Below are 12,105 nucleotides of genomic sequence, written 5' to 3' on the forward strand. Positions count from 1 at the left end.
AATAAGCTCTGTACAGGAGGAGTGATCACAGTGACATTAATGGCCAAGACCAAAAAAAGTATGTGATGTCCTCACACCACAGGCTGTGTTCACTGTGAAGACTTAGGATTAAGTGGCACATGGAGGAGGAGAGACACAGAAAATGGACAGTTGCTATTAAAATCTTTATTTGTCAATAGTCAAATTGTCTAAAAGCAGGTTCTGCCTGCAGCACTTCAGGTAAGTCTACACTCAGACAGCTCAGTGCAGAGATCTGAAGAATGAGAGAGGCTGTTTATTAAAGCAGAAGCAGCACAGCAGGGTGACACCTGAGAAAACCACTACGATGTTCCATGTGGAAGAGGGTCTGGTCTCTGGTTCTGGTACCACTCTGGTCCTGAACGGTTGAACCACTCGCTCCCACTGAGTGAGAATGGCCTGGCGGGCACCAGTCCACTGGCCCGGTCCAGTCAGACGGTACTGATACGGAGTGCAGGGACCCAGAAGGACATGGAGTGCCAGTCTGGGGTCCTTCAACAAGAGCCACATTATGTTTGGTCTAGCCCCCACCTGCTCTGCCACAGAGTCCAGGTAAGGGATGTAGTCCACCTGGAGAGGGTTACGCTTGGAGCAGGAAAACCTATGAGAAAGATTCACCAGTTACAAGTGCTTCACACAAAAAATACAAATAAATAAATAAATAAAACATTATTAAAAGTAATGAAAACAGTCAAGTGGGAAATCCCCCTTTTCACATATTCAATCAACCTTTACTTAATGAGGTAAATTAATAAAACTAATGGAGAGAATGGACATGTCTTTTCATTCCAATGTTATGACAACAGTAAAGGTCCCTCACAGTGGAAACAATCAGGACATAAAACTAAATCCAGGAACTTGACATTACTTTTGATGCATTGTTGTGGTGTCTTTCTGAATTTCCTCCATCATGGTCTCCTCTGAGGGGAGAGATGATAAACCTGCAAGAATGAAAAAAATCAAAAATCTCACAGACAAAACCCCAAAGGATCTGAAGCTTCACTGAGCTGCTACTGATCTGTATTTCTTCAGAAGTGATGGTACGAGTTGTTGTAGTGAGACAGCTGCAGTACAGTATCAAAAACAGAATCACAGCTCAAGTTTCCAATAGGGGTTGACAGGGGTCTATCCTAGAACATGATACTACAAAAAAGACAGAAGCATTAAAGTCTACAGCTGCTTTTCCACATCAGGATCAGACATTATAAGAGTAAAATTCAAAGTGTGCTTTACCCTTAAAAACTCTTGTGGCCCAGCGGGCCTGCAGCTCAGCCAGCGGGTTGATGGCCCCTAAGCCATGGATGAAGCCCACCACAGCCAACGTTGGCTGGGTGAGTCCAGGAGGGAACACGTGTTTGTAGAGACACAGTCTGTAGCCACATTCAGCCTGCAGGGCTGAGGGCAGGAAGGGGAAGCTGTACTCGTAACCTGTGGCAAACACCACCACATCCACCTGTGGGACACACGTGTAGAACATAAAGATCAAATCACTAATTCCTTCTTATCGTGTGTCATTTCCTGTAACTTTTGTTTTTTGACCATGGAAACAAAAGAACAAGAGCTGCCATGAATCATGTAAAAACCACACACCTCATTAATGATGCTGCCATCAACAAAGACCACGCTGGACCCACAGAACTCCTCCACGTTTGGCTTCACCTGAACACGACCTGAGATGATCCGAGCTGGCAGGTCGTCATTCACAAGAGGAATCTGTGTGAAAAATCTGCCGCAAGAACATTTCCCCCATGAAAAACTTTGACCTTAATGAAACAGTCTGTTTGTTCTGTCAGCACCTCTGTATGTTGGGGTGTAATGAAATCACAGCCTGAGGCACAGACTATAACCTTGATGAAGATGAAAGACATTCATCTACAGCATCATTACCCATGTTTTGGCTTCAGGCCATATAAAGTGTGGTCAAATGCTTCATTCAGCTTCTTCTCCAACATCCTGTTGAACCACGAGGGGAGGAGCTCCCGTATCATCACATGAAAGCGGGATGTTCCAACAAGATCAGCTGGAATTCCCCCTGGTCCCACACGGCTGACCACCCACGCCCCACTCCTGGTGCTCAGGTAGACCTGTAGCTCAGATCAGACCAAATAATAAATTCAATTAATTGATATGAATTAAAAACATACAATAATACTCAATCATATAACACAACAGTGATTCAGTACCTTCGCAGCAACCCTGCTAATATCCACAGCGATGTCACCTCCAGAATTTCCAATCCCAATCACCAGCACTCGTTTCCCCTGCATCCCCTCGGCGCTGCGGTACTCCCAGCTGTGGAAGTGTCTGCCTTCAAAGTTCTCAATACCTGAGATGGAATATGAAAGAGATCATGTGTACATTGCTGCATGCAGATGATATGATGATGGTCTATTATTCTATTTCTCTTTAGCTCTTGCAAAAGTGAAAGACATTGCAGTATATTATGGTTCCTGGTATACCTGTGAAGTCTCTGAGAGGCAGGTGAGGCTGGGTGAAGTGTCCAGTACAAACTATGACTGCGTCAAAAACATGAGTCTCCCTCTGACCCAGGCTCCGCTCCGTCTCCACCTCCACCTCCCACTGGCCTGTCCCAGCAAAGTCTGATGTCTGCCTCACACTCAGCACAGTGGTCTGACACACAAACACACACACACGTTGTTGAACATATTGCATTTACATTAGCTATCAATATCCTGAGGAACCATCTGCAAAAAATAAAATGTTTAAACAGCCTCACCAAAACACTTTAAATTTTATATTGTCATTAACAGTTGAGAATCAGTTGAGTAAACCTTCAACTGAACCTGCCCCTGCACACACAAACAGGCTGACAGCTCCTCAGTGTCAGTGCTCAGAGAAAGATGATCATGTGACTGTCTCATTAGCTTTGTCTTTGTCGACAGAGATCACACCCAGCCCCCGTGGCACTATTTCTGCATGGACATTTTCTAGTTTAATAATTCTTCTGTCAGGCAAGTTTTTCTATTAGTTTTTTCCCCCTTTCGAGCATCTGAACACATCACAGGAAATCTTGAAACAAAGGTTCAGAACAGGTGATAAAAAAAAAAAAAAACAGAACTGCTCATGGTAAAATTTCAGAAGTGTTGGAACAAACACCTCAAGAACAGCTACAAAAATATACAGTAGATGTAATCAGTGATACTGCCAACCTTCATTTTAGTGTTCATCCTGTTAGTCCAATTGTTGATCACAATGAAGCTTGCAATAAATTGATATACTTGATGAGTGGTGGCCTTTTTCATTAGACAAAAGTGAAAACTGAAAGTGACAAAAAATTTCAAAATAAGAGCTTTAAATATGAAATGTCAAAATAAGAGTACTGATGTGTTGATGTTTGGAACTATAATATTTAATCTCACACTAAAAAAAGACTTGAAGTGATTATTCTGTTGCAGTGTTGAGCTTTTTGTATTTTTGTGTCCAGTAGAACAGTGGTACACGTACACTCATACAGTCTATGGTCAAACCACAGGATCATTTTTTAATGTAAAGTCACATGATGTATCCATCACTGGGTTCCAGTGATGTCACATGTGATGTCATGACATGACATTCTGTCACACATGATGTCATACAGTCACAGAATCTTCAAAGGATTCACACATGATGTCATACAGAATGTTCCTTTGATCTCTAGTAAGGAAGGCTATAAACCTGACCTCACACAGACATCTCTCAGTGCATACTAACAGTGACCGAGACTAAGTCCCACATTTCTGTTTAGTTACCACTCATCGATTGAAATTAGTTAATTACGAGGAATTACAAGTAATTAGTAATTACAAGTAATATATTTGAATAATTAATTAACATCGCTCAACTTCTGCTACATCTTCAACCACACTAAACATTCTGTGTTCAGTAAAGATGGCAGAACATAACTCAGCCAGACAAGCAGTGTTTGAAAATGACAGCCAGCAACAGGAGTTTTCTCCTCAAATGCTGCACTACCTTCAAACAGCCTTGTTCAACTCACACATCGTGAACAAAGTGTTGGCTGAGGAAAATGCTGCTCTGAAGCAGCAAATGGACTCCTTGGAGTCTACACTCATTGAGACCAGAAACAATCTGGGAAACCTGGGAATGGAGAATGAATCTGCCAAGGCCAGGGAGGCTTGGTATCAGGGCAGGCAGTGGGAAATGGAGCAATTCATCCATGCAAAGATGTATGAACTCCACTGCTGCATGACTGATCTCAATGCCTGCCAGATGAACAGAGACTGGCTCAATAACCAGGTGATTGAGAGGGACCGACATATTAAATATATGGAGGATTCCTTCGCCCAGTCACTGGCTCAAGTCAATGAAACCTGGCAGAACCAGTTAACTGCCAGTCAGGAGCAAACAGCCGCTGAGCTCCAAGCTCTGCAGGAGAGCTGTGAAGAGAAAGACCAGAAGATTCAGCTGATGGAGCACTCCTTCGTCCAGTCACAGGCTCAGCTCAATTCAATGTGGCAGGACCAGTTGACTGCCAGGGAGGAGCAAGCTGCTGCTGAGCTCCAAGCTCTGGAGGTCTCCTTCGCCCAGTCACTCGGCCAGTTCAATACAACATGGAAGAACGAGATGACTGCAATGGAAGTGAAGGCAGCTACTGAGCTCCAAGCTCTGCAGAAGAGCTGTGACGAGAAGATTAAAGCAATGGAGGACTCCTACGCCCAGTCACTCGGCCAGTTCAATACAACATGGAAGAACCAGATGACTGCAAAGGAAAACAAGGCAGCTGCTGAACTCCGTGCTCTGCAGAAGAGATGTGACGAGAAGGAAGATAAGAATAAAGTGATGTGGCAGGACCAGTTGACTGCCAGGGAGGAGCAAGCAGCTGCTGAGCTCCAAGCTCTGCAGAAGAGATGTGACGAGAACGAAGAGAAGATGGAGATCTCCTTCGCCCAGTCACTCGGCCAGTTCAATGCAACATGGAGGAACCAGATGAAAGCAAAGGAAGAGAAGGCAGCTGCTGAGCTCCAAGCTCTGCAGAAGAGCTGTGACGAGAAGGAAGAGAAGATTAAAGTGATGGAGGACTCCTTTGCCCAGTCGCAGGCTCAGCTTAATTCAAAGTGGCAGAACCAGATGACAGCCAAGGAAGAGAAGGCAGCTGCTGAACTTCAAGCTCTGCAGGAGAGCTATGACAAGAAAGTTGAGCTCATCATGCAAGAGAAGGACAAAGTGATCGCCAGCGCTACGACTGAAAATACAACACTGGCACAAAAGAACCTGGAGTGCTGGCTGGAACTCCAGGACATGAAGACCGAGCTCCAGCAATGTGAGGCTGACTGCAAGGCCAACGTCAATGCCCTGCATCAGATGACTGTAAAGGAAGAGAAGGCAGCTGCTGAGCTTCAAGCTCTGCAGACGAGCTGTGAGGAGAAGGTCGAGCTCCTCATCAAAGAGAAGAATGAGGAGATCACCAGGGTCGAGACTGAACGCACCCTCGAACTTGATAACTTAAAGACCAAGCTCCTGCAATGCGAGGCTGACTGCGAGGCCAAAGTCAACACCCTGCAGCAAAGACTTGCACAGGAGAAGAAAGAGAAAGAGCAGCTGCACAGAAAGAGAATAGACATGGAGGAGAGCTGGCTCAACAAGGAGAGACACTGGCTGTTACAGACCAGAAGGATGGAGGAAGACATGCAGCGCCTGACCAGTGAAAACACTGAGCTTCAGGAAGTGGCCTCCAAAACTGATAAGGAGAAAGCAAAGATTAAGAAGGAGGAAGAGAAGAGGGTCAAAGAGGAGATGAAGGAGCGGAAGAAGCAGGAGAAGAAGGAAAAGGGTGAAAGAGAGAAAAATGAGAGGGTGGAGAGGAGAGAAAGAGAGGAGCAAGAGAGGAGAGAAAAAGAGGTGAGAGAGAAAAATGAGAAAAGGGAGAAGAGAGAAAGAAAAGAACAAGAAAGGAGAGAATGTGAGAAAAGAGAAAATAATGAGAAGAGGGTGAGGGCTGAAAGAAAAGAACAAGAGAGAAAAGAAAAAGAGGAGAGAGAACAGAATGAGAAGAGGGAGAGGAGAGAAAGGAAAGAACGAGAGAAAAAAGAAAGGGAGGAGAGGAAGAGAAGGAGAATGGAAGAGTAGAAGAAAAACAAGCCCTTCCCCTCAAATCCCCCCCTGCCCCTTTAACTCCCACCCTCCACCCTTTACCCACCCCGATTACCCCCAAGACAAAACCCTCTCTTACCCGCCCCAATTACCCCCAAGACAAAACCCTCTCTTACCCGCCCCGATTACCCCCAAGACAAAACACTCTCTTACCCGCCCCGATTACCCCCAATTACCCCCAAGACAAAACCCTCTCTTACCTGCCCTGATTACCCCCAAGACAAAACCCCTCTCTAACCCACCACCGATTACCCTCCACCATATATTTGTAGATATATTTTTTACTATTAAAATAAAAAAAAAACTAAATATATATATATATTTTAAAAACTATAAAAAACTATTAAAAAATATATATTTTTTAAAATCTATAACCCCCCCAAAAAAACTATAAATATATATATATATTTTTTAAAACTATAATTTTTTTCAATTTTTTTTAAAAACAAATTTTTTTCAATTTAAAAAAAAAAAATATATATTTTCTTTAATTTTTTTTTAAACTAGAACTTTTTTTCAATTTTTTTAAAAACTATAATTTTTTAAAACATTTTTTACATTTATTTTTTTACAGAGACAACCCTATATTTTTCCTCTCCAGGAACCATCACCTTATCGTGGTGGAGAGGTTTGCGTGTCCCTGTGAACCTGAAGCCTATGCTGTCTGGAGCAATGTGCTCCCATGGCAAATTGGTCTCAAGGGAGGGGCCAGACAAAGAATGGTTCAAGAAGACCCCGTGAGAAAATCAATGCAAAAAGAGGTCACCCTGCCGGAGGAAGGCCAGGGCCCCGTTTTAACCGACCTGGACAGGGCATTCGTGAACGTGTCGCGGTGTCGCTCACAAACTGAATGTGTAGCACATTCAGTGAATGAGCCATTCATACGTTCACTGAACATACTACCAGGGCCGTTGCTAGGAATTCTGGGCCCCTGAAAGAATACTAAAGTGGGCCCCTACCCCCCGACTCTCCACTTTTTCTTTCTTAGACTACGTATGTATTATCATTTTTTATTTAGCCTACTTTGTTTTGATGCTAATTCAGCATTACTATGAGTATTAGTCAGGGTCTTATGCAGAATAATTCAGTCATACAAAGATTAGACTACTGGGTTTTTTTGTGGGCCCTACTGGGCGCTGGGCCCCTAGAATTATCATCACCTTTCTCCCCTCTACAACGGCCCTGCGTACTACACAATGAATGTGAGCCTCAGGGCAGAGCCATGAACTGAAACATGAATCGTTGGGCTGTGTTTCAGATCAGGAAGCAGCACTAACCTGGAAGTGTATGTGCTGCAGTAGATTGAAGGCCTGAGCGTAGAGGCGCAGATACAGCAGCACCTCACTGTGGTGCATGTTGTTGGGAAGTTCAGCAGGAGGAGGGAAGTCACTGAAAGACATCATCTCTTTGGAGCTGTTGATGACCACCGACTGATAGATGTTGGCTCGTCCAGGCTCTGGCTTCTCCTGAGGAGGACGCAGTAAATATACTATCTCTTTCATGTATCATTGAATATAAACAATATAATGACCGATGTTGATCCTGCAGCTTTCCTCTGAACATTGCAGGACACAGTCCTCAAATGATAATTTCATATGGATCATATTATCAGAGTATACATGAACACAACTTAATTTTATGTGCAAGCTATTCCCAGGTTTTGTAGGGACATCTGCAGATGCTCAGAAAGGCCAGATTCACAGTTTCATTATACCACAGTTTCAAGACAACAAGGTTTGTTATCCCGAGGTAATGACAAAATTTCCCCTGACACATCCAGTTATGCCGAGATGACAACATTGACATAAAGCAAGTATGGCCTTTCTGTGGATATCTATCATCAAGTGTGTAATTTTTGTTTGACCTGCTAGTTTTAGGTACTGAAATATTCAGTATTTGATATGCTTGAGACTATTTACAAATGAATCAAACTGTCTCTTCCTAGTAAGAGCACCACAGTTTAGCATTTCAGAAATACAGGACTCATCACGTGACCATGATGTCAGAACATGACTGATAAGGTACAGACACATGCATCATATACAACAAAGCTTTGTCCATCACCTTAAATCTCCAGAGACCTCCAATGTCATGGCTGCTCTCAAAGCAGGTCGGCTCCAGACCTTCATCTAAACAGGCCTTGATGCTGGTCAGACCTGAAGTCCCCGCACCGATCACTGCCACCCTCTGAACCATCCTGGACACCAAGCACAGCTGACTGAGGAGAAGAGTGAAATGAGTGTGTTGTTTTGTAGTTTTACAATGAATGTGTCTGTCTTCCACGCCCCATTGTTTTCATGTGGCTTTTTAGCTTGAGTCAATCAAGCTGGATTTGTTTACTCTGCTGTGAGGCAGAGTAATACCATACAAGTATAGATAAGAGTTTCAGCTGAGGCTGCATCTGACTTCATCCAGGAGATTTGTCTGTGCTGAACAACACAGGTGTGAATAATCACATTAACTGCTGCATGCAGTCATTTGCATGTCATCAGTTCCACCTGTGGACGTACACTACTCAAAAAGTTAGAGATTTGAATACTTACTTTTAAGGAATGGACTATCCATTTTGAGCAAGTGACGCTGCTCTTGCAGGTTATCCACTAGGTTTTGCAGTTTGTAATTGTTTTGAGAAATGCACTAACTTGTGAATGTTAATAGTGATGTGAGAAAAGCACCAAACTGACCGACTGAGAAAAACTGTAATGCAAAAGCCTCTTTTTATGGTGTTTAACAAGTTTATAGAGCATTTTGTTCAATTCAATCTTCTGAAATGACCAGCCTTTGCTGATCGTAACTGAGTAACAATAACAAAGACTTGTAATTTCATGATGTACAGACACGTCGTGCATACATTTTACATAGGTAAAACCATGTTTCAACTTTTGAATGTTGTATTACGTTGAGTTTGGAATCTGACAGTAAAACTGAGAAGCACATGTCTCTTGATGAGTAACCTTTCTGCACAGACAAAAAACACTGCAGTGACCTTTTGACCCAGTTTAATTGTTGACTCTGTCCCAGTTAAAGATCTATGTGGTCGACCTTTCATCTGGGAAATCTTGACTTCTGTGGTGGAAAAATGGAGAATAAACTTGGGTGCATGCTACCTCTCCTGTCTTGTTCTTTGACTCGCCACCGGCAGGACCAATATTCCCACGACACTTCCATCACATGTCCCCCTCTGTGCACCGCTAGTGATAAGTCTCCATTTAGAAGCAGCGTAAACTAAACTGACCTGAAATCCACAACACAAACAAACATGTTCTTCTAGTCTTGTGTTGCCACAGTACAGACTACCCAACATGAGCCTGATAACTCATCCCATGTGGTACATGTTTTAATTGTTCCAAAAGGAGGAGCTTTGCTGGGAGGTCAAGAGAGAAACAGGATACCACTAAATAATAGCAAATTGCATCCTTTGTGTAAGAATGACTGTGGTTGGAATATCAATCTGTAGCTTGACCAAGATGCTCAGATCATGAGCTCACACAATGAACACAGAATAACGGCAGTAACTGTAATTTCTCTATACAGTAGGCTACATCACTTTCATCTATCTATTTATAAAACCAGTGTAACTCCATCCAACAACCACCTGTAAACCACCATCCCACACCATACATACCCCAGCCTTACCTGTTCTTCACAGGGAGAGTCAGTGGACTAAAATGTCTCCCCCTGCTCCTCAGCCTCTGTCACCGAGCTGCTCAGTCTGGATGTAACACGGACAAAGCAAGTTGATGATTGAGAGAAGTATAACTGCAAAATGCAATGTTATCCTAAAACCTTGTTCACATAACTATACACAGGGGTTAAAATATCACCACAGTCATTAAGGTGGGTTTTTTTCTGTCTAATAAACATTGAGATGATGAAATGAAAAAAAAAAACTATGCAAGTGTTTGATCACTGTGAAGACAAATCCAAGCAGATGATCTCCCTGCGGTCTCACGATGTTCCAGTTTAACACATAACTGATCTAAAGGCATCTTGGCTTTTTTAACAGTCACTGCGTAGTTCATCCTGTGCTTTAGTTAAAACACACTTTTACTTCTTAAGTATTTCTTTTCTCATTTACTTGTTTATTCCCTCACTAACCCAGCTTTCCTTGACCCAGTTCCCCAGTAAAGTCACTGCCACGGCAGGAAGTTCCAGTGGTGAGAGATGGTGTTGAGAAAATGTTTATCTAACACATTATTATCCCTTCCAGAAACCTTGAGGCCCGATTGAAACCAAAAGAGATGAAAGAAACATCACAACAAAATGAGCTCCTGTTAGATTCTTCTTGTGATGTATCTGTGGGTCGACCCAGATGCTGCAGGGATTTAATGAAGTTGTTGCAGTGTCATGCTGTAAGAATCTCATTCACACCTGCAGACTGACTTACACACTTACTTGCATTAGATTTATAACTATCATTACCTTATTGTCATCACTCTATATTAGTTTGTTTTGGTTACTTGAATTGCCCCCTTTCAGATGATCAGTCTTTAATTCATGAAATCTGTATTTCAACATGAACCAGGTTCTTTTGTCTGTAAGAGAACAGGTCTGTCATATTGACTGTTGAACTCCGCAGAACTTACACTTTACAGTACAGAAAATATGTTATCCACAAAACTGATTTTACAAGACTGACTGAAAATATTTCCAGACTGATCATTTCTGCATTCAGCCATAGTAAAGTAGTGAAGTGTTGTTCCCTTTAACCCCCCTCCCCCTCTCTCATACTATGACTTGAATTAAAGCAAATAGCCTACAAAAAAAAATCAAAGCTAGTCGGTGTTGTCTAACCATTTCTTTGAGGGATTATTTATAAGCCTCAGATTGCCAACCATTTTGACCCATACATTCCACGGGCAGTAACAACAATATGCCAGTGCACTTTCACCCTCTGGTGCGAACTGGTTCAGAGTTCACAGCTTAAGAAATCACCTCTCTCATTTGTCGAACCAGATAGAAAAACAGGCAAGGCACTGCATGGGCCTTTATGTACCCAAATGTGGGTTGCCTACAACATAATTTTTCCTGTGTTTAATTTATTCCTAATATTTGTTTTTAAGAGGTTTAGATGCTGCCGTTCTCGATAATAACAACAACAACAAAAAACCACACACACACAAAAAACAAAGTTGTTTTGTCTTTTACACAATTTTTAACCTATAAGCCTATGAGTCAGAACATGATAAGACCTGTAAGAACAGTGAACCCCAGGTTATCTTCTACAAAAAAGATGCTATATGTTTATTTAGCACTGTAGAAATCTTTGGAGGGAAATAACTGTTTTTATTTTCAAGGGAATCATTATTATTTTTGGTAGTTTCACACCTATGAGAGTATGCTAAAAATATAAAATATTAACCATTATTTCTTGCATTGATTACATTAGTTATAGAAATAGAAAAATATACTAATATTCTACATTTCCAGAAGTTTACGTTGCAATATAGGCCTATTCTTTGACTCAATTTTTGACATAATTTTACTCTCTAGGTCAGGAAATGTAATTTGTGCATTTATTTATTCATGTATGCCTTTCATGACCACTGTTATGTAGGAGAGAGTGGGGCAATGTGAGACACCGGGTAATGTGAGACACCCCCTATATCTAGAAAACGGAACACATTTATGGTCATCTGACCATTATGTTTTCAAGCCCCTTCCATTTCCCCATGGCTATGAAAGAGAGGAACTCATGATGCTGTGGAAAGCATGTTTTTTTCACAAAAATATGATTTTTGCATGTAAAAGTAAATTTTCTTGCTGTCAACTTAATCAACTGTTGTGCCAAAGCAAATTGATTCAGGTAGAAAAACTTATATGATACATGATGATGAACTACCAACACATACAACCATGTGATGATGCTGGCTGAAAATTAGCCGGAATTTCTAAGAGAGGTCGTTTTTTCTAAAATGGGGGTTTTGGGGTAAAGTGAGACAAATGCTGCGGGGTAAAGTGAGACCATGGATGTAT

The 12,105-nt window shown here is 42.1% G+C and overlaps 1 protein-coding gene across 1 annotated transcript; it reads right to left on the reverse strand.

Annotated features, from left to right (window-relative positions):
- Nucleotides 1–153: 153 nt before the first annotated feature.
- LOC146988273 (flavin-containing monooxygenase 5-like) lies at nucleotides 154–9,824 on the reverse strand. Its single transcript, XM_085773434.1, has 10 exons — nucleotides 9,766–9,824; nucleotides 8,194–8,347; nucleotides 7,407–7,595; nucleotides 2,478–2,649; nucleotides 2,202–2,344; nucleotides 1,906–2,102; nucleotides 1,609–1,744; nucleotides 1,252–1,471; nucleotides 887–959; nucleotides 154–619 (listed from the first exon to the last, which is right to left on the reverse strand). The coding sequence occupies exons 2-10, from the start codon at nucleotides 8,323–8,325 to the stop codon at nucleotides 241–243; spliced, it is 1,641 nt and encodes a 546-aa protein (XP_085629560.1). The 5' UTR covers nucleotides 8,326–8,347; nucleotides 9,766–9,824; the 3' UTR covers nucleotides 154–240.
- Nucleotides 9,825–12,105: the final 2,281 nt, after the last annotated feature.

The sequence above is a fragment of the Trachurus japonicus genome, chromosome 4 (assembly GCF_045865225.1).
Source record: "Trachurus japonicus isolate A0001 chromosome 4, Traja_1.0".
NCBI classification, from domain to species: Eukaryota; Metazoa; Chordata; class Actinopteri; order Carangiformes; family Carangidae; genus Trachurus; species Trachurus japonicus.